Source organism: Acinonyx jubatus, chromosome C1 (assembly GCF_027475565.1).
Source record: "Acinonyx jubatus isolate Ajub_Pintada_27869175 chromosome C1, VMU_Ajub_asm_v1.0, whole genome shotgun sequence".
NCBI lineage: Eukaryota > Metazoa > Chordata > Mammalia > Carnivora > Felidae > Acinonyx > Acinonyx jubatus.
In genome coordinates, this window is record NC_069381.1 from 1,885,069 (window position 1) to 1,906,450 (window position 21,382).

General features: G+C 63.6%; 1 protein-coding gene across 16 annotated transcripts in view; it reads left to right on the forward strand.

Moving 5' to 3' along the window:
* The window catches only part of PRDM16 (PR/SET domain 16), a 313,927-nt gene extending 292,800 nt beyond the window's left edge, over positions 1-21,127 (forward strand). For 11 of the 16 annotated variants that reach the window (XM_053205846.1, XM_053205835.1, XM_027060654.2 and 8 more), the window contains 8 exons: positions 2,305-2,392; positions 5,395-5,564; positions 6,189-6,266; positions 11,761-11,930; positions 12,191-12,365; positions 16,240-16,473; positions 17,303-17,477; positions 18,675-21,127. In XM_053205846.1, the coding sequence (XP_053061821.1) occupies positions 2,305-2,392; positions 5,395-5,564; positions 6,189-6,266; positions 11,761-11,930; positions 12,191-12,365; positions 16,240-16,473; positions 17,303-17,477; positions 18,675-18,809 (1,225 nt within the window). In that variant the 3' untranslated portion in view covers positions 18,810-21,127. The remainder of the gene's footprint in view (positions 1-2,304; positions 2,393-5,394; positions 5,565-6,188; positions 6,267-11,760; positions 11,931-12,190; positions 12,366-16,239; positions 16,474-17,302; positions 17,478-18,674) is intronic. The other 5 variants (XM_027060658.2, XM_053205850.1, XM_053205818.1 and 2 more) reach the window with 2 other exon arrangements.
* Positions 21,128-21,382: the final 255 nt, after the last annotated feature.

The window sequence follows — 21,382 nt, forward strand, 5'->3', positions numbered from 1 at the left end:
GGGCAGGCTCCGATCAGGTGGGCTTGTTAGGTGGGAGGGGTCCCGCCGCCACCACACGGTGTCCTGCGGGTGCTGGGCAGGCCGAGCCTCGAGGAGAGGGCGGCCTGGGAGGGGGGCCGGGGGGTTCAGGAAGCAGGCGCCAGGCACAGCTGTGGGGCTCAGGCTGCTGAGGCCGATACCGCCGGTGCCCGTGTGTGACAAGCCCGTGCACACACACACATGTGCGTTTACACCTGGTGTTCAGGGAGCACCAGAGTATGTGGCCGCCTTGAAGGCACAGACGCCTAAGTTCCCCAAGGGGCCACTGTGGCCTGGAGACGGTGTGCGAGTGAGGAGCCCACATCTGCTGAAGGTGCGCATGGGAGAGAATGACGTCAGAGCACGAGCCCGGGCTGGCCCAGCCTCCCACCCTCTGCACTCAGCACCCGTGGCCCCGGCTGCCTGTGTGTGCGGCCAAGGACTGACATCTTCACCACAGGAAACGTGGAAAATGCCCCTTTAAGTGTTTGGTGCGGAACACCCCATCCACAGACGGTTTGAGAAAGTTGACCAGACGCTTGTAGAGGAGGGGGTGACTCTCCACCTGCCAAATGCGTCTCCTTAGCTTTCCGGGCCAAACGTGCCCGGCGAAAGGCCTAGAGAGTGCCTGACAGTTCAGTGAGGCTCCCCAGACTGTAGGCACGGCCCTGAGTGCCCCTGCGATGTGCAGAGGACGGCAGGGTGATTGCAGGCTGAGAGACGGGACCTCCCCGTCGGGCCACAGGGCTGGAATCAGCGGGCTGTCAGTTAACTTCTTCCCACCCTGTCCCTGGCCTCCCCGCCCTCTCTTCAGGCCCCCGCTGCGCCCCTCTGCCCCCTCGCACCTGGTTTAGGGCCACAGGCCTTTTACTGGAAGCTGGGAGAGGCCAAGAAGGGGAAGTCCAAACGGGGCTCCTCTGAGACCCAGCATACCCCTGGCTCTGGCTGTCAGCCCTGGGGTCCATCAGCCGAGGGAGGGGCTGCCTGGGCCCCAGGTTCGGGCACAGACACCAGCGAAATGCCCTAGGGCAAGCTGGCTCCACATCCCTCCCTGCCACGACCAAGCCCATCAGGACAAACGTGCGGTGTTTGGAGGTCCCTCCCCAAGCCAAGGTGTGGGCGGCTGCGACTGCCCACAAACAGGCCGGGCCCTGGGGCTGGGGGCCAGGGCCCCCCTCCTCTCCTGGGTGACTCCAGCAAAACCCTGCACCGTCCCCCACGGGCCGGCCCCCGGGTCCCGTTCACCCCGAACACGTGACCCACAATCCTCCATCCCCCGGGCTGGGCGCACGTGACAGTGCGGTCAGCCGGGCTCAGCTGGCCTTGGATGCTCAGGAACCGACCTGACACAACTGCCCAGCCTCCTCCCTGGGGTCCCCTGGCTTCAGGGACGATCCGCCAACCCCACAGCATCGCGCTCGACGGCCGAGTCCGACACCGTCCAGCTCTGAATAGGGCCTCGGGTAGGCCCCACAGAGCGAGACGCCCTCCAGGCCAGCTTCCCACACGACCAACACCGCCTCTCCGGGGGGAGGCCCTCCACGCCCCCTCCCGCGCCCTCTCCCTCCTGGGCCAGGCCAGCGGGCCTGCGCGGTTCCCGGTAGCCCCTGGGACACTCCCAGGGTGGCCATGCTGTCTCCCTGCGGCTCACCCCTCTCCTTGTGCCATCTGTACATCCTGCTCTGGTCGGCGTCCAGCCGGCTCCCGGCTGTGCAGCAGAGCAAGGCCCTGGTGTGGACAAAACGGGAGTGGCTGGTGGGGTTTGCTCAGAGCAGCCGTGTCTGTGTGCAGAGAAGTGGCAGGTCTCCCCAGATGGCACTCTGTGAGTCTCTACCCAGCCCCTCCCCGCCCCGAGGGGACTGAGGCTCTGGCCACTTCCTCTGCTTGTCCTATGATGGGTTGTCACCAGCATCTGGGGAATATTCTAGAATTGTCCTCTCCGGCAGCCATTGTGAGCTTTTCGGTAGACCCCACGTGGCAGCCATGGGAGGCCCTGAGGACCCCCCGGGACAGCCGCTGGGTGGTTGGTGGACGCTGGGTGGGGGGGGGGGGTTGGTGGACCTGCAGGGGTGCGGAACCGGGCGTGGGGAGCAGCGGGGGAGGTACAGCAAGCGTTCAGGCAGGTGGCAGCCTGGAGGCCGTGCAGGTGGGCAGGTGGGCTGCTTCACGACACCCCCCACTGTCAGGCGCACAGAGTAGTCGCAGGGGGGCACGGATGGGCACCCTCCCTGTGCAGCCCCGGCGGCTCGGTGGGGTATGTAACCCTCTGTGTTGCCTGCCGTCCAGCAGGGTAGAGAAGCGGAAGGTGACAGACCCCGTGGGAGTCCTGAAGGAGAAGTACCTGCGGCCGTCCCCTCTGCTCTTCCACCCCCAGGTAAGACCCAGGGCTGCCGGGCCTCGGGACCCCCCATCCTGGGGCCAGGTGGGCAGGCAGGGCTCGGGACCCCCCATCCTGGGGCCAGGCAAGAGGGCAGGGCTTGGGACCCCCCATCCTGGGGCCAGGTGAGTGGGCAGGCCTCAGGACCCCCCATCCTGGGGCCAGGTGGGCAAGCAGGGCTCAGGACCCCCCATCCTGGGGCCAGGTGGACAGGCAGGCCTCGGGATCCCCCATCCTGGGGCCAGGTGGGCAGGCAGGGCTCAGGACCCCCATCCTGGGGCCAGGCAAGAGGGCAGGGCTCAGGACCCCCCATCCTGGGGCCAGGTGAGTGGGCAGGCCTCAGGATCCCCCATCCTGGGGCCAGGTGGGCAAGCAGGGCTCAGGACCCCCCATCCTGGGGCCAGGTGGACAGGCAGGCCTCGGGATCCCCCATCCTGGGGCCAGGTGGGCAGGCAGGGCTCGGGACACCCCTTCCTGGGGCCAGGCAAGAGGGCAGGGCTCGGGACCCCCCATCCTGGGGCCAGGTGAGTGGGCAGGCCTCAGGACCCCCCATCCTGGGGCCAGGTGGGCAAGCAGGGCTCAGGACCCCCCATCCTGGGGCCAGGTGGACAGGCAGGCCTCGGGACCCCCCATCCTGGGGTCAGGTGAGCAGGCAGAGCTCAGGACCCCCCATCCTGGGGCCAGGCAAGAGGGCAGGGCTCGGAACCCCCGTCCTGGGGCCCTGCAGCCAGGCTGCCCAGACAGACAGGGCTCTGCAGGGGGCAGGCTCCCACACCCAAGGTGTGCCACAGCTCCCCTGTATGTCAGACGGCCAGGGGATTGCCACCATGGGTCCCCATGAGCCCGGAAGGATGACAAGGTCCAGGACAAGTGAGGAAGGAGAGTGGTGCTCTGCAGGGCAGCCCCGTGGGTCTCTCGGAGGTGGCCAAAGACCCCAGAGCATGAGGGCACTCACCCACCTACGGTTCAGGCTCTAGGAGGGGCAGTGAGCCCGCAAGGCCGTGGGCAACAGCTTGGAGACGGTGGGTCCAAGAATTTGGAACATAAGGTGACAGACCCAGGACATTTATGAGGGAAGACCAGGGTCAGGGGTCTGGGAATGTGAATCCCCAAGCCAAGTTGTGGCCACACAGCCCGCCTGCAGGCACTCCCATCCCCCACTCCGGCTGTGTCCTCCCAGGGGGTGGGTGCAGAGATGTGGGGGATGCGCAGCAGAGGGGAGAGTTTGTCCACCTGTCCTCACCCCTTGGGGCCGCCCCACCTCACTTGGGCGTCCTGGTACCTGAACAGTGAGACGGCCTGAACCAGACCCCGGGCCGGGCATTGTTCTCTCTCTCTGCGTTTCCCACCTTGGACAAACACCCCCAGTCGGTGAAACCTGCCCCCCGCCTGGGTTCACAGCTAAACTTAGCACCTCCCATTGTTTCGTTGGGGCCATGGGGTTTGCTTAATAACTTCCCCTGATTTTCCTCGGGTCGGGCTGGAAAAAGCCGACAAGCCAGCCAGGCGCATCCTGTGTTTGTGTTTGTGCGGGAGCTCTAGCGGCCCGGAATATCTGATCGGGGGAGCAGGCCCGGCAGGCCGGACCTTCGGGCAGCCTCAGCAAGACCCACCCAGGCCTGAGGAAGAGAGGCCTGGCAGGGGGCCGGCTGCCCATTGTCCCTCCTGCGGCTCCCCCCTGAGCCGAGCCACCCCCGCTCTGCTCCCTGCCCCTGGGCCAGAGCGCGGGGAGGGGGGGTTGGCGGGGAGGAAGCCTAGGGAGTCACCTAATTAAATGGTCTGAGGTCCGGCGGTCACTCGGGCACGATAACTGATGGCCTCTGCAAAGGACAGGGTCACCGCTGTGTGAAGACATCAGCCTGCAGCGGCCAAGTGCAGGACTTTGCCAGGGCCTTTCTGACGCCCGACTCAGGTGTGTGCAGCCCCTGGGGTACAGGACGAGGCGGTCCTGCCTGGCCGCGGCCCCCCACCACCTCTGGAGTTGCCAGGGAGTCTGTGTGCAGAGAGCTCCAGAGCCTTTCAAGGCTGCAGCTAAAACTGAGGTGCAAAGCCAGCTGGGCAGCAGTCTGTGCGCCTGGGGTCCCATCGTCCAGGCGGTGGAGGGGCCAGCAAGAAGCCGGGCAGCAGCCGAGGGGCAAGCTGTCAGCGGGGACAGGGAGGGCAGCCCACGGCTGGTGGCATCGTGTGTCCATGCAGCCCCAGCGGCCCCCTCCCCTCTCCTGTCCCCAAACCCTGAGCCCTTGGGGACAGGCACAGTCTGGGACCCTGATCAGAACTCTCACCACCAGGTGGAAATGGCCAGTGCCGTGTCCTCCTCCCCCAGGCAAGCCCTTGGCATCTCCAAGGCCTGGAGAGGTGGCCCCTCTTATCCAGGTCACCATGTCTGTGCTGGGTCACCTGGGCATCATCCTTTTGAACACTCAGTGCGTCCAGCCTTGGGCTGTTGGATTCCTTCTTAGAACTTTGCCTGCAATCATGGCCCACTGCCACTAGGCGGTGCTGCCCAGGCCCCTGGTCCCTGTTAACCTGAAATGCAGGTAGATTTCTTGATTTTTCACGACTCAAAAAAAAAAATTAAAGGAAAAGAGAGGAGAGAGAAATCAGACATGATTCTGTCTTTAAACCAAGCTAGGCCCCCAGGAGTGCTGGCCAGGGATGAGGCCAACGGGGCGGGGTGGGGGGTGGGGGTCCCAGGTAAGGCGAGGTGTCATTGCAAGGCAGGAGCCTGCCCCACCGTGTGCCCCTGTCGGGCAGAGAGGCTCCCACGGCCTGGGCCCTGGGCTGAAACCGGGCTCCCAGGGAAGGACGAGCGGCAGGGCTGGCCACGGTGGCCAAGAAGCCCGGAGACGGCCCGTTCTACCCCCAGCCTGAGGGCCCGCACAAGCCTCTTGTCCTGGCCCAGCTGCGGATGTGCTCGGTCGCCGGGAGAGGGGTCCACACTGCTCAGGAGAGGTAGCAGCTCAGGGGGTCCCCCGTCTCTCCCTCTCACCTGCCGACAGATGTCAGCCATCGAGACCATGACAGACAAGCTGGAGAGCTTCGCGGCCATAAAGGCGGAAGCGGGCAGCTCCCTGCAGCCCCTCCCCCACCACCCCTTCAACTTCCGGTCCCCACCCCCCACGCTGTCAGACCCCATCCTCAGGAAGGGCAAGGAGCGGTATACATGCAGGTAAGGCTGGGCGTGCCGGGGGGGCGGGCGGGGGGCCGGTGGGCACCCCGCCAGGTGGCCGCAGGTGCCCCGCAGCGGCCGTGAGCCTGCGCGTCCGCGGAAAACTAGGTCAAAGCCAGACCACAGCGGGGTAGAAGTGCACGGTTTGCTCTCCAATGGAGGTCGTTCCCCACGGATGTGTAGGTGTGGGGTGGCACAAGAGAATGCAGCCTTAACCCAGCCGATCAGAACTCGGAGGGTCCGAAGCCAAGGTGTGCTGGTCAGCGTTTAAGCCCGGTTCTCAGAGCCGGGTGGAAAGCCCAGACGCACAGCCTGTCCCCAGCGGCAGGAGCCCGTCCAACGTGGCTGACATATTGCTGGGGGAGGGGGCGGAGTCCCAGCAGGCCAGAGTAGGCGGGGCCCGTCTGTCCAGCGGCAGGTGCAGGCCTCTCTGTCGAGTTCAGCTGGGCCCTGGGGCTGAAGGACAGACTGCAGTCCTGGGGCCACAGCCAGGCCACCTGCCCCCCAGCTGTGGGACCTCGGGCCCTAGACAGCGAGTAGGAGGAACCGCAACGGGAAAGGGTGCGGGTGCCCCGGTCCGTGGCAGCGTGACTGCCTAACGGTCCTCCTGCCCTCTCCACCCAGGTACTGTGGCAAGATATTCCCCCGATCGGCAAACCTCACGAGACACCTGAGGACGCACACCGGGGAGCAGCCGTACAGGTAGGAGCCTGTCCCATCGGGGCCGGGGCGGTGGGTAGGCAGGCTCCCGGTGAGACCGTCCCACCCCACCCCCGCCACTTCCCACTCACAGGAAGGTGAGGGTGGGAGCCAGCATGCCCGGGTCAGGTCGCTCCCTGGACCCCAGAGCCGTCCTGTGTCCTGGGGTGTCACAAAGATTAGGCAGGAGGTGGCCAGCAGGCTTCCTGAAGGTTCTTGCCCACCCCCCAGAGTCGGGTGCCTGGGAGCAGCTCTCCCACCGCCGCCGTCGACGGGGGCAGGGTGTTCAGAGCAGCACCGGCCAAAGCCAGGGCCCCGGGTGGCCTGATGGAGAGACCCCGCCCCACCCCCACCCAGCTCAACTCCCATACGATGGGTGGGTGGTGGGCCAGGGCCGGCACCTAAGGCGGGGCGCGCAGTGGAAAAGGAGCTCCATGCAAATCCGAGTCGCTAGCCCTGGATGGAAGCCGTGTGTCTGCTCCCGTCCTGTCTCCTCAATGCTGGGCTTCTACCTACCGGCACGCAGCCACCCCGCAAGTGGGTGTGAGAGCGGTCACATCTGTTCCCACGGGGGGTGGCACCCCCGTTTCAAAGATGCTGAGCCAGAGGCTTAGACACCCTGACCTGCCCGGGGGCGGAGCCCATGGCCTCTCTAGGTGACCGTCCTGTCCCCCGAGAAGCAGAGCCTGTCCCTCGGTCCCTGGGGCCTTCATCAGAAGCAGAAGGGATGGGGGTGACATCTGGCTTTCAGCGACGAGCCTGAGAGTTGGCATTTTATTTATTTATTTTTTAAATGTTTATTTATTTTTGAGAGAGAGACAGGGATAGAGCATGAGCGGGGGAGGGGCAGAGAGAGAAGGAGGCACAGAATCCGAAGCAGGCTCCAGGCGCCGAGCTGTCAGCACAGAGCCTGACGCGGGGCTTGAACTCACGGACCGCGAGATCCTGACCTGAGCCGAAGTCGGACGCTTAACCGACCAAGCCACCCAGGTGCCCCGAGAGGTGGCATTTTAAATGAGAGACCGGGTGGCAGTGACCAGGAGGCAAATCAGGGAAAACGCTGGTGTAGATGTCAAGACCTCATTTCTGGGGTGTGTCTGGAGAGCAGCAGCTGCTGGGAACTCGGAGTCTGGTTTTAAGACGGTCGCACAAGATTCCTGTGCCCCGGCCACACAGAGCTTGGAGTTCCCGTCCCTGGGAAGGGCAGCCACGTGGGGTCCCCTCAGGTGTCGTGGTCCCCATGCCCCACCCTGAGATGCGACCACCACGGGGCCATGGCCTGTCCTGCCTGGACAAGTGACAGCTCAGGTCACTCCGCAGTCATCTGCTCAGTGCCCCCAGGCCACCCCAACACGCACGTTCCCCCGTCCCCCCATTCCACAAAGCCTAGCAAAGGGAAGGCTGATTGGGTCTGGCTTCCTCCCCGAAAACGTGTTTTCCTGTAAGGGGAGGCACATTCTGAACAGTGTTGTGTGTAGGAGCCCCCCCCCCGCCCCCCGCCGAGGGTCAGGCGGTGTTTATGGAAGAGTTTAATTATCATTGATTTCTTTTGCTCTCTCCAATCTGTGAGTTTCGACTTTCCTAACAATAATTGCTTTGAAAGTTTGCATTGCAAATCCTGACTTTATCTGGCTCAAGGCAGCCCTGTGATGGGGAGGGTGGGGTGTGTGATTTCCCTTTTGACATCACCGGGCGCTTCTGGGATCACTTTGATCATTGGGAGAATCTACACTGGAGGAGGAAATTTCGTCCGTCTGTCCTCAGAAACTGTCCAGGGGACAGCCCCCCACCCCCCGCGCCTCCACCAAAAGACAAGGACTCTACCCCACCCCCAACCCGGCAGGGTGAATCCAAACCACCAGCTGCCCACCCGGGGTGAGCTCCCCTTCGGGGCCAGCCCCAGGCGTGCGCCCCTTCGTGTGCCCCTGGAGGCCCCTCGCGGGCAGGAGGAGGGAGGGAGGGCTGCTGGGGTGCTGCAGAGTAGAGACAATCAAACCAGACGACCTCGGGACGCTTCCTTTTAAGCCCTTGCCCGAGATTACCTAAAATCACTCAGAATGTGTTTCAAAGCCCTGACTCTCGGGGAAAGGAAGACCCCTTAGCGTGACTGACAGTCTGTTTCCTGGAGGGAAGGTCAGCCCACCTGCCGGCCCAGTGTCCTCAGCTAATGGCTTCTCCAGGCTTAGAGATCTTTGCCTGAGGTTGGAAGGTGCCAGAAAACACATGCTCGTCTCCGAAAGCTCCAGCAGGTGGGGGGCACGGGGCGCAGTTTGGGCTGGACGGACATAAACCTGGGCTTGGGGTGAGGGGCTGCTCCTTGCACCCATGCCAGCGCCTCGCCCACGGGTCCCCCCAGGACCCGGGTCACGGTCTGGCGCGGGCCTTCGCGGTCTGGCCAGCGGGCTCCCGGAGGGACACGCGCCTCTCCAGCCGCAGCTCCTTTCCTCCCCGTGAGCCAGGCCCTGTCCCCATCCCCTCAGGTGGCCCAGACCGTCTCCTTGCTTTCCTAGTTCTGATTTTTAGGGCTGGATTTCAAAACTCTCTCTTCACTTCCCTTCCCCCTGCTTTTACAACTACCCAGAGCATGTCCCCCTGTGATGTCCGGTCCCGGGAAGGACCCTGCGCCTGCCCCCACCCTGTTACCGCGCCTCCGCCTGGCTGGCTTCCCTCGGGTGAGGGTGACCAGGGGTCCTCTCGAGGCCCTCGCTGCATGCTGCCGGGCCACCGGTCATTCCTGGTTGCAGCCAGTGCCATGGCCGTGATGTTCCACAGCCAGGCCATAAATTTCGCTAGCCACTTGTCAGCTTATTTACAAGGCAAACCCCAGCTGCTCAGAGGACGCTGATCCCCCAAAGCCCAGGGCTCCCTGCTCCCCTAAATTTCAAATGGGCTTCTCTATCCGGGCCATTGGTTTAGATTGGAACCAGGAGAGGGCCACACTCAGGGCTCTCTGTGGCCAAATCCAATGTATGGCTCCCCTCCGCCCCCCTCCCCGGCCCCACAGCGGGTGGAGAGAGAGCTCGGTTTCCAGTAACGAGACAATCCCGTCCAACCCCGTGTCTGACCGAGGGTGCGCCCTGGCCTGGTGGGTCAGGTGGAAGCTGTCAAAGTTTCCTGCATTTCCAAAGAGATGAGAAGGGTGCCGCGTGCGGATGTGTGTGAGCGCACGCGTAGACAGGCCCCGGGGAGGCCTGTTGTGTGGCTAGGGGGCAGGTGCCCAGCCAGCAGGGCCTCGTACTGGGTCCTTCCTGAACAATCGCCCTGAAAGCAGGATGGTCGCCTGGGGACCTGTCAGCATCGGGGGCAAGGAGACGTCTGTGACAGTGAGATGGTGTGTCCAGAGATGTAAAAGCTCTCCTTCCTGGGCCATCCTGAGGAGGAGCCCAGGGCACCCCAGCACTGCTGACCCAGCCGCGTGAAGGGCTCAAGCCTCGGTCCCTGTGCAGCTCACGCAGAACAGCGCTGGCGCCCGTGTGGGCTTCCAGGATGGCGGGTCCACGCTGGGGCCAGTGGACATCGTGAGGCGTGGGAGGAGAGGCTGTGACCAAATCCGCGTGCTTCCAGAGGCCCGGAGGCGGCTTAGCCAGCCCAACAGGGAAGAAGCCGCCAGGCCAGTCCTGGGCTGAGGGGCAGAGAAGGCTGAAGGTCACTCAGGAGTTCACCAGGGACGGCGGCCCAAGCTGCTCACGTAAAGATCACGAATGGCTCCTTGCCCGCCGACCATGGAGGACGCCAGAGTCAGCGAAGCCTCGGCCAAGAAGCTTCAGACACCGAATGAGAGAAGCTCCAAAATCGTACCGTGGGAGACCGGGGTCCCCTCTGATGGGGACTCGCCCTGTTTGCCGTGCGTCCGTCCTCAGACCCCCAGGGGCCGTGAGGCAGGAAGTGGGCTCCCCTGGACGGCTTCATCAAGCTGTCCCTGGGAGCAGGGACAGCTCCGCTCCCGGGCACAGTGCTCTCCGCCCGGGGGCTCAGGCAGGAGGCTCCAGCTGCCAGCGGGGGCCTAAAGCTTCCTGCCTCGGGCCCCCCGCCAAGTGCACTGTGATGGCCAGACTGCCTGGGCAGGTGTCAAATGTCAGCCGGGCAGGGCAGTGCCCTCAGTGCTCTCAGCCGGGCAGGGCAGTGCCGTGAAGGCCGGCCTCACAGCCTGCCGGCCCGGCCCCGGGTGGGAGGCTGGGGTTTCGGAAGCACCCTCCGGCACGACTCGGTTCCCGTGGCCCAGGGCACGTGAGCGTATTCTATGTTGGAGCGATGGAGGGGGGAGGGGCCTCCTGTGGGAACACCACGCTGCCACACTCAGGACAGGTCCCTGGCACCTCCAGCCGCACCCTCCGGAAGAACACACACCTCCATCGCGTGCCCTGCTGGGACCTGCTGCGAAGACGGCTCCTGAGAGACTCGGCGGGGCACTGCCTCCCGTCCCCTGCAGAAGCTGTTTGTTTCCAAGACCGGGAAATAAACTAGCCTGCCGACAATGTTGCAAGTGTTCACAGCCTCTGACACGGGGAAGCATCCCTGGAGGCCTTCTGAGGACCAGGCGCGCACACACATGCACGTGCACTCCTGCACATGGACGCTCACACGTGCACACACCTGCACATGGGCACACACACATGTGCACCTGAACACGACTGCATCAGGTCCCCTCTGCTCGGACTTCCGCCACCAGGAGGCGCCGGCGCGGCTCTGCAGACGTGTGGTGGCGGCTGTCGGGCCACCCTCCCTCCAGCTCCAGCACGGCCGCTGTTTCTGGCTTCTGGGTGTGGATATTTCCCTCAACTGGGAGAATAGCCTCCCTTTCCTGCCCTCGGGGCCTGAGAGCAAAGGCCGCGCCCGCCCCAGGCCCCCACACCGAGGGGGCACCGCTCAGGTCACGGACACTCTGAGGGACCCGACCTAGGCGCCGGTGGAGGGAGCGTCGTTCTCGGATTTTTTCAGTGCTCCGCCCGGGCCCGCGATCACCGTCCGCAGAGGGGCAGGGACGCGAGGCAATCGCGTGGGGCCCGCGGGACCCTCGCGGTCCGTGTCAGGGAGGCGGGGGACGGCCTCTGGGGAAGTTGGGGCAGCCCCCGGCCCCCCAGTTAGTGAATTGGCACGCGAGGCCCCACGTGCCCGCAGACCCACCAAAAGGCGGCGGGGTCCAGGCCAGCTCTCCCCATACCAGAGTGGGGCGGGGGGGGTCTCTTCGCCTTCTCTCCGACGGGAGGAAGGTGGCCGGGAGCAGGATGCAGGCTCCTCCTTGGGGGGGACCGGGACAAAGCATCGAGAGGCTTCCATGGTGCTCGGCTGCCCCCTTGAGGCTGCTGGGAGTGCGGCCCTCGGGCAGCGGGGAAGGGGGACCCGGGTGCACCGGCGGCCCCGCCCAGGGGGCCCCCTGCGGCGGCAGCACCGGGTGAGTCCCCACCGCCCGCCCCCCTGCCCCGCCTGCCAGGAGGCGGGGGCGGGGCGTCTGCGAGGCTGCGGGGCGGGGCTTCTCTGAGGCGCGCGTGTCTTCCAGGTGTAAGTACTGCGACCGCTCCTTCAGCATCTCCTCCAACCTGCAGCGGCACGTCCGGAACATCCACAACAAGGAGAAGCCCTTCAAGTGCCACCTGTGCAACCGCTGCTTCGGGCAGCAGACCAACCTGGACCGGCACCTCAAGAAGCACGAGCACGAGCACGCCCCAGGTGGGCTGTGGGCATGGGGTGGGGGTGGGGGGAGGGAAGGAGGAGGAGGGAGAAGACAGGGAAGGGGAGGGGGAAGGGGAGAGGAGAAGACAGGGGAGGGGTGGGGGAGAAGGAGAGGAGAAGACCGGAGAGGAGGGGAGAGAGAAGGGAGGGGAGGGGGAGGGGGAGGAGAGGAGGAGAGAGACGGGAGGGAGAGGAAGGGGAGGGGAGGGCTCAGCTGAGGGATGCTCTTTCTCTGATGCTCCCCCCCGTCCCCACAGTGAGCCAGCACTCCGGGGTCCTCACAAACCACCTGGGGACCAGTGCCTCCTCCCCCGCGTCCGAGTCAGACAACCATGCACTTTTAGACGAGAAAGAGGACTCCTATTTCTCTGAAATCAGAAACTTTATTGCCAATAGTGAGATGAACCAAGCATCAACGCGAACAGACAAACGGTAAGAAGTCCATTCCGGACCCCAAGCCCACCTGCGTGGCCACGCCCAGAGCAGGGGCACCCCACCCAGCCCCAAGTCTCCATGAGTAGGGGTCCGCAGCGCAGGGTGAGACCGACGGGCACCGTTGTGGCCCGGGTCTGCCCCCTGCACGTGGCGGGGGGTGGGGGGGGCTTCGGCCAGGGGGTCCCCTCCCACCTTCGTCTCTGGTGGTGACAGTAAGCACCCGGGCTGAGGGTGCGCTCCGTGTGCTTACAGCCGCACCGAGCTGCCGGCGTGCTTTGGCTTGGGCGTCACGGGCGTGCCGCAGAGCACAGGCCGGGTGAGGGCTCTGGCGTGAGTTCTGCCGTGGATGTGAGAGTCTAGAACATTTCTGTGGAGTCCGAGGCACTGCAGGTTTCCAAACAGGAGCGCCGCCCCTTTAAACACACACACGCACACGTGTGTGCACACAAAGTCACATATATACGCATGCACATGATGGCACACGTGTGTGTGCGTGTACATGTATGCACACACGTACATACGTATGCACATGCAAACCCATGCACACATGTCTGCATCTGCATGAAATCAGACACGTGCACACATGTACACACATACCTGCAAATATATGCACATGCGCGGACACATGAACACATGTGCATACGGATATACACACATGAAGTTACCCACATGCTTACCTACACACATGTGTATATTTACACACATATACACATGTACACACATACATACACACCACATATATACATGCACATGCACACAGATGCACACACTCATGCACATGCACACACACTCGTACGCACATGCACACCACATATATACATGCACGTGCACGCACAATGCACATACACACACACACACTCACGTACGTGCACACACACACATTTCGTACGCACATGTACACGGTCGCAGAAAAATGGCAGAATTCAGATTCGAGATGTGGAGGGCGTACTGCACAACCCTGGATCCCAAGGCTCACGGTGTGGCATTTACTCTGGGGGTCCCTTCTGGAAGGACCCGTCAGACCCCCAGGAAGACATTCTCCTTGCGTAAAAGCTGGGGCCAGACCAGCCGGCAGAAAACCAGAGACGCTGCAGACTTCAAGTGGCCTTGGGGTGCGAGCCCCTAATTCTGCAGAGGAAGACAGCCCGGTGAAGTGGGGGGGGGGGGGCTGCTCCAGCCACAAAGCCGGGACTGGAACCTGGGCCCAGAGCCCTGGCCCTTAGGCTGGCCACAGGAGGGCCACCCAAGACAGAGGCCGACGAAGAGCCTACAAGGGCTTGTCAGTGGCATCCACCACCGGGTGGGCGGCCATGCGAGGGTGAGCCCAGGAGCGCCGGGAAGACCTTCACGTCTAGAGCCCGGGTGGCCCAGCTCTTTGCCGTGAGGACCAGAAACCCGGCAGGACGGAGGGGAAAGGAGACGGCATCACCCTGACCTTCTCCACGGAGCGTCTCAACCGGGGCTTCCCGTCCAGCCCCCGCGGGAGGGGCAGGAGGCGAGGCTCAGACAGAGGAGACTGGGCCCCACGTCCCGCAGAAAGCCCGGGGCGGAGCTGGCCACAGACCCAGGCCCTCGGATGGCCTGTCCCGCTGAGACCCTGTCCCCGGGAGCTGGGGAACCTCCAGGAGATGTCCCACATCATCGCCAGAAGTGAGAACCACGATCACAGTTGACACGAAGCCACCACCCTGCGTCAAGTGCGGAGACGTTGGCGGTTCTGTGTGGGGCCGACGCTGACATTCTCGGGTTCTCGTCCGGAACCAGTTTCCTTCTCTTGATCGTCAAGGAGAATCTAGGGATGCCAGGCTCCCTGGCCCCAGAAGCCCTTAAATACCTGGGCTGAACTGTGTCCCCCGCCAAATCCTGACCCCTAGTACCTCAGAACGTCACCTCGTTTGGAGATAGGGTCTTTACCGATGTAATTGGTTAAGATGAGGTCACCAGGGTGGCTCCCAGTGCCACGCGATGTCGTGAAAGAAGAGATTAGGGCACAGAACACACGGGGAGAAGCCGTGTCATGTAGCAGAGATGGGAGATGGGGAGATACACCTACAGCCATCGGGCGCCACGGATCGCCTGCCAAACGCCAGCGGCTGCGGGAGGCCCGGACAGTTGTCCCTGAGCCTCAGAAGGAACCAGGCCCGCCTGCACCCGGGTCTCAGACTCCAGACTCCAGAACCAGGAGAGTCCGGGCTCCAGTTGTACAAGCCCAGCCCCGGCGCTGGGTCACGGTGGCCCCGGGACGTCACCTGCCACAGGTGCCCGCTCTGTCTGAAGCTGACGCCAGCCTGCGGGACCCCATCCTCTGTCCCTGCTGCCCCCCACTGAGTGCTCCTGGTGGATACAGGCCTCCTGCGCGGGGGTGCGGTCCCTGCTCCCAAACAAAGGGGCCCATATATAGAAACTGCAAAGCACTCTTAACTCCGATTAGACATGTACAGGGCCACCTGCTGAACACAGTCCCAGTCCCGGCTCCCAAAACAGCCACCTGCACGGTTCATCCCACCCTCACACCGCCGAGGGGGCACAGGCTCCGAGATGGCAAGGTCACCCACCAGAGAGCCAGGGACAAAGGCAAGACCCGGGTCCCGGCCCGTGTCACTTGGCTCCAGAGCCCTTGCCCCTGGCGGATGGATGCGTGCCTGGTGACAGTGCGAGGGGCCATCGAGAAGGGAGACGTCAAGGGTTCTGCACGTCCGGGAAGGCAGGTCACATGTCAGCATCTTATACTTCCTCCAGGAAAGGCAAGGGTGGAAAATGAGCATGGCCGACAGCCTGGAGATCGGGGACCTCCTGGCCCAGTCCATCTGCACAGATCCCTGAGTGTGGAGGCCAGCAGTCACCCGGAAGTGACACCCCCTCTACCTGATGCCCAGACCAGGACCCCGGTCTCCCCTGACATCAGTGGATGGATTCCTGTGGGCCATGTGAGCTCCAGGAGGAACGGGGTCTGGGGGCTCTGAACTCCGGCCCAGACGTGGGCTCAGGAGGCGTCTGCCCAGCCTCCCCCTCCCCCTCCACGCTGGACACCTGCCAACATCTTCAGAAAGAAACGAGAAGGCTCACCATCACTCAGCTTGGGTTTTTTCCTTTTTTTTTTTTTTTTTTTTTAGTTTTTATTTATTTTGAGAAAGAGAGAGAGAGAGCAGGGGAGGGGCAGAGAGAGAGGGAGATATTCCATACAGCAGACCTGCCTTGGGGCTTGAACCCGTGAACGTTGAGACCAAGACCTGAGCCAAGATCAAGAGATCAAGAGTCAGATGAGTCAGGCTGAGCCACCCAGGTCCCCTGGGTGTTTTCCTCTTAATAACGAGGATCCAGAGTGGAAAAGTGTCACCCAGCCAGAGTCACTAGGAGGGAGATGTGGGGTCTGGGCTGCAGGAGGGAGGCCATCGGCCTCCGAAACAAACTCGTCTGGGTGGGTTTCCCTGGCTGGCAGCAGCTCAGCCCCCACCCTACGGAGCCCTAGGCCCCCAGAGCCTCTGTCGGCAGAGGCCCCCTCACTCTGGGTTGCCAGTGTCCCTGTGTCCTCGTGGCTGGCCAGGAGGAGCCAGCAAGGGTCGATCAGCAAACCTCCCCAAGGGTACCCCTTGTGCAGTGCCCAACCCCAGCTCCAGCGCCCAAGACCCCTGTCCCCGCTAGACTGGTCGTGGCCTCCCTCCCTGACGCGCGCATCCTGAATCCCTGCTCTCGCCCTTGCCACACCCTCGCTCGCTCCTCAAGGGGCTGTTGAGGCCGAGGGTTCCAACAATGCAGGCTCTTTCCACGGGGGGGGGGGGGGGGGTGAAGACGGCCGTGGGGGGAGAGCCGACCGGAGCCCAGTCGGAGGCCTTGTGGGCCCCGGGGCTAACTCCCTCCCCTGTCCCTTCAGGCCGGAGGTCCAGGACCTGGACAGCAACTCCCAGTGTCCGGGCCTGGCCAGCGGGAAGCCGGAGGACGTGGAGGAGGAGGAGGAGGAAGAGGAGGAGGAGGACGACGACAGTCTGGCGGGGAAGTCCCAGGACGACACCGTGTCCCCCACGCCCGAACCCCAGGGTGCCTATGAGGACGAGGAGGACGAGGATCCGCCCACCTCCCTGGCCGTGGGCTTCGAACACACTCGAAGGTGGGGGCCACGCCCGGGCAGCCGGACCTGCTAGGGCCCGGGCCAGGGAGGGGCCTGAACATCGTGCGGGCGACCTCGCTCTCAGGCCACCCGAGGCCCCAGCATCCTCCTGGTTGGGTTCACCCCGGTTCCCAGCAGGTGTCTCCACCGCGGTGGGAGCTTCCACCCACAGGCTGCGAGGCCCAGCCCGAGGCAGGGGGTCAGGGGCTGGCCCGCCCCCTCCCACACACACTTCCCAAGCCTGGGGGGCGGCGGCAGGCACGCTCCCGAGCTGAGCGGGAGCTGGTCCGTAGCGACACGGCCTCCGTCCCGCGGCCGGGGCAGTGGCGTCTGGCCTCCAGCGGGCTGAGCACTGGCGGTTTGCAAGCAGGGCAGGCCGGACCCCTCCCCGCGCCGCCCGGCTGCTCACTGCCTTTGTCGGGCACCAGGGATGCGGCCAGCACTCCAGACGGTCCTGGGGGAGCCCTGCAGGGACTGCCCGTTTCCCCTCGCCCCTGGGTCCTGGGAGCGGGAGTCCCCGCGCCCTCCAGAGCGGCCCCCCGATCTGTCTTCCGTCCCCAGAGCCCCGGGCGCCCCCTCCCCCCCCCCCCGCTGCTTGTGGTGTGTGCACGCCCTCGCCCCCTCCGGTGGCCTCCGTCCGTGGCCCTCCTGCATCTGTGTGGCTTCTGTCCAGGTGTCGACGTGTCTGTGTGTCCGTCTCCTTGTGCATGTGGCTCGCGGAGGTGCCATGGCGTGCATGCAGGCACGGAGCCGGCCGTGGGTCATCAGAGAGGCGGCCAGAGGCCAGACCAGCTAACGCCAGGCCCCCTCTCCCCGGTCATTGGTGCAGGTGTATTGAGGAGCAACCAGGCGGTCTGTTAGCTTTGGAGCCGATGCCGACTTTTGGGAAGGGGCTCGATCTGCGCAGAGCAGCTGAGGAAGCGTTTGAAGTTAAAGATGTGCTTAATCCCACCTTAGACTCTGAGACTTTAAAGCAGACACTGTACAGGCAGGCTAAGAACCAGGTAGGTACCGAGCAGAGCCCCCCCACCCCCGGCACCCCCAGGCCAGGTGGCAGGTGGCGGCCGTGCCTCCTCTCGTGGTGGCCATCCTGGGCCTGGGGCACGCCAGGACCACTGTCCCGGGGCCCACTGCATCGGCTAGAGACGGCCAAGCCACCGCCCCTCCCCCGCGAGCAGGGGTGGGGCAGGGAGAGGTTGAGGCAGATGAATGGGAGCCGGGCATTCCCGGACGCGTGGGTCGCTGCCCTCTTGTCCCCGGCGACAGGCGCCCGCGGCCGGGCGTCCAGCCTTGAAGCCGGGCAGGCCTTCCTCCCTCTCCGATTCAAGCACGAATGGCTGGCGGCCCAGGCTTCTCTTGAAGGAAGCCCCCTCTCACACAGCCACTCGTTCCACAATGGAGCTCCGACAGGGTCAGCGAGGGCGTCAGGGTGGGCCTCGACCCCCCCTTCTGTAGCGCAGGCGGCCGCAGGGCCCTGCTTCCTGCTTTCATCCGTCTAGAGGAGCGGGGTCTCTGTCGGCGCACCCCTGAGTCTCGGCAAAAACCGTCTGCGTGTCTGTCTTTGTCTTTTTACTAATCCTGTCCAGAGTGTAAACCCGGGTGGGAGGAGGGTCGGCCTTCCCCCGCCCCGCTCTGCTCCGGATGGTCCCCAGGTCCCATTACCTCGTGCCCTGTGTCTTGCGGCAGAATTGTCCCGTGGGCCAGCCACGCCCCAGGCCCAGAAACGCGTCGGTGCCCAGCTCACACCAGCTGTGCGTCCGCTTCCCGGGGTCGCCCCGCGCTGTCCCCACGGTTGTCCAGACGGGCAGCCCCCAGGCCCACCGGTGCCCCCCAGACAGACACTGCCTCTTGTCGACCACCAGCAACTCCCAGGGCCCTCGAAAAAGTGGGGGTGGGGCAGGGGGAGCACCGCAAAGAGCCGAGGGGCCTCTGTGCACAGAGGCCAGCCAGGACCACGGCTTCTTGCCACTGTCTGCACGGGAGCCCAGCAGACACTCACCCCGCCACCTCCCACCACATCTTCCGCTTCCGGGCCCCAGGGGAGAGTCTGGATCTGCGCAAGGCTCAGCCCAGCCAGAGGGCAACAGGGGGCTAGGAAGGGGCCCTCTGGGATCTGCAGAAACCCAGCTCACGCAGCTCACCTGCCTGTTTTGTGTGTGTGTGTGTGTGTGTGTGTGTGTCCTTGTCCTCTCCCCGGCCAGGCGTATGCAATGATGCTGTCCCTCTCCGAGGAGGCTCCTCTCCACACCTCTTCCCAGAGCCCTCTGGATGCCTGGTTAAACATCACGGGAGCCACGCCAGAGTCCGGAGCCTTTAACCCCATCAACCACCTCTGACGGGCCCAGGACGGGCTGGGGTCTGAGTCCAAGCAAGGCATCGTGGGGCCCCGACGTCCCAACAGAAGTCCCGGCTGCGGGAGATGGAGAAGTGAGCCTTGGGGAGCGGCGTGGCCTGGGCCAGAGAGACCCCCCCATCACCTGTGTGGATCACTCCTCAGCACCCCCCCACACACACACACACACTATGGTTCAGCTCTAACTTTTCCGGTGAAAACTCAGAACCCAGGAGTCGCTGAGCGGTCCTGGAGCCCCACCGTCTAAGAATTGGTCTCCGGAACAGCGTTCCAGAAATGGTACAACGCACGGCCGGCCACGTGCGGCTCGCGGGAGCTGCTCACGGAACCGACCCGCCGGGTGAGGGCGGGATTTCAATCCCAAACTGAAGCCAGCCGGGCCACTTTGGCACCCGCCTGGTGCCTCGGAAAGGAACGGACAGACACGGGTGTGCCCTGGAAAGGGAGATCGCCCCAACGATTTTTATAATGAGAATCACGAGAGTAACCCTTTTGGTAATCTTATTGACGACAGAGTCTATTTAAGCATGTGGTTTTAAAAATAGACAGTATTTTTTAAAGAATCGAAAAATGACTTGCAAATTGTTTTTTAAGAGTAATTTTGCATTGCTTTGAAATCTCAGCCTATTTGCAAGCCCACACTGGGAACTGGTACCGTGTTTGGGTGTGCTCTTTATACTGTAGATAACGGAGAAATTTTCTATCCCTGACCGTGTTTGTAAAGCCGTGATTCTGCCCCCCCCCCCACCACCACCCCAGCCCTGCGCAGAACCAAGGGGGCTGGGGCCCTCCCCTGGGAGCAGTTTCAGACTGTACCTCGGAATTCTTAGACGTGGTGTCCTGGGCTGGCCCAAGGCTGGGAGGTGTGTGTGGCATGTGAGTCGTGCCTGTGGCCCCCACCAAGACCCCCCCGATTGAACGGGGAAGGTGGGAGCCGCGGCTCTGGTCCCCTGTGCAAGGGTGGGCTTGGCATCCCACGCTCCTGCCCACACGGCCTGCATATCAGCCACACCCACGCCGGCCACCCTGCCGAAGGGGGGCCCCACTGGCCACACCGGGTCTCCAGCCCGACCCCCACCCGCACCGTCAGACGGACAAGGGGGAGAGTGGGCATCCCCCGTGGCCGCCGTGGGGCGCGTTCTGCGGCTGCCCTGCCCGAGGCCACCCGCCAGGCTCTGTGCCCGCGTGAGACCCGGGCTCCAGGACACGACCACCACCTCTGCTCCACGCGCGGCTTCCTGGCGGGCCGGCCCGGCTCCAGAACGGAAGGGCATCCAGGTGGGACCTGCCTCGGGAGCAAAGACAGCACAGCCCGGTCGGGACGGGTCTGCTTCTCCACTCGGATGGGCTTTAAGTTATTCCCATAGGGGCCAATTTCAACTCATAATTTGTTTCCCTGATGGAATTTACCTGAATCTGTATATAACTTGTAATTTTTTCTAATTCATTTCTTTTCTTATTTTATTTCTTCCTTAACAGTATTTTGGCATTAGACATTCTTATTGTGAAGAAATATTGTTAATATAAGTATCTAGTGAAGGACCAAAACCGTGTATAAGGTTGTGTGTTGTGTGATTGATAACCAGGGAGCGGGGAGGTTTTAAATGTGCCAAATACCCCCGCGCCCCCCGACGGATCCTGCTGCCCCGTTTCCAGACAATCACGTGTTTTTGTTAAATTAGAGTCTCAGTTACCTTTGCATTTAAGACAAGTGTTCTATTTATTTCTTTTATTGTTTGGAAGAAAAAAAAAGAGTAAGAGTGTCCCAACAAGAGAAAAAGATCGCCCAAGTGGCCCTTAAAAAAGAATGTAGACGCAAGCGGTGAGGGCGCGGCCGCACCTGAGGACGGGGGTCTGGCGGGGGACGAGTCCTTGGCTCTGGCCCAGGGGCAGTAGGCAGGCCGGAGCAGCCGCGCCCCCGGGTCCCCCCCCGCCACTCCAGGCCAGCGACAATCGTCTGTGTCAGCGCTGGAGGCCCGCGTGGGGCCCGCGGGCCCCGGCGAAAGGGTTCCCACCCCGCTCTCGGTCCACAGGAGGCAGCGAGACCCAGCCGGCCTCGCGGGCGCCCGGGCCGCTCACACGCGTGTGCGGCTGGAAGGTGGCCGCGCTCCAGGAAGAGCTGAGGCTTTGCAGGCGGGGCCCCCTCACCTCCTCACACGCACCCGCCTCCACCCCGGGCCCGCCAGGCGTGGCGTGGGCTTTCCGATTTCCCCTCCCTCCGCGTCGGACCGTTTCGCAGAGCCGGCCTCGGACATAAACGCCCACTTCTGTAAACCCAAATTACATTTCTTCTGCGAAAGAGTAAGGTGTGTGCTTTTTTTTGCGATATGCCTCTCTCCGCCCAAAAGAGGAAGTTTGGCCGGTGGAGACCTGAGTGCCTGTTCTCCGTGGTCCCAGATAAGGGGCGTTGTGTCCTTTCCGGCCAGTCCCGGCAGGCCTCTTTCTCTTTCCCTCCCTCCCAGCGCCCCAGCTGCACATCTTGAGTCCTTACTTTTGTCCCCCTGAGAACAGCTAGAGCACTAGCCCCATTTCTCCTAAACATTCAGTCCCGTGGGC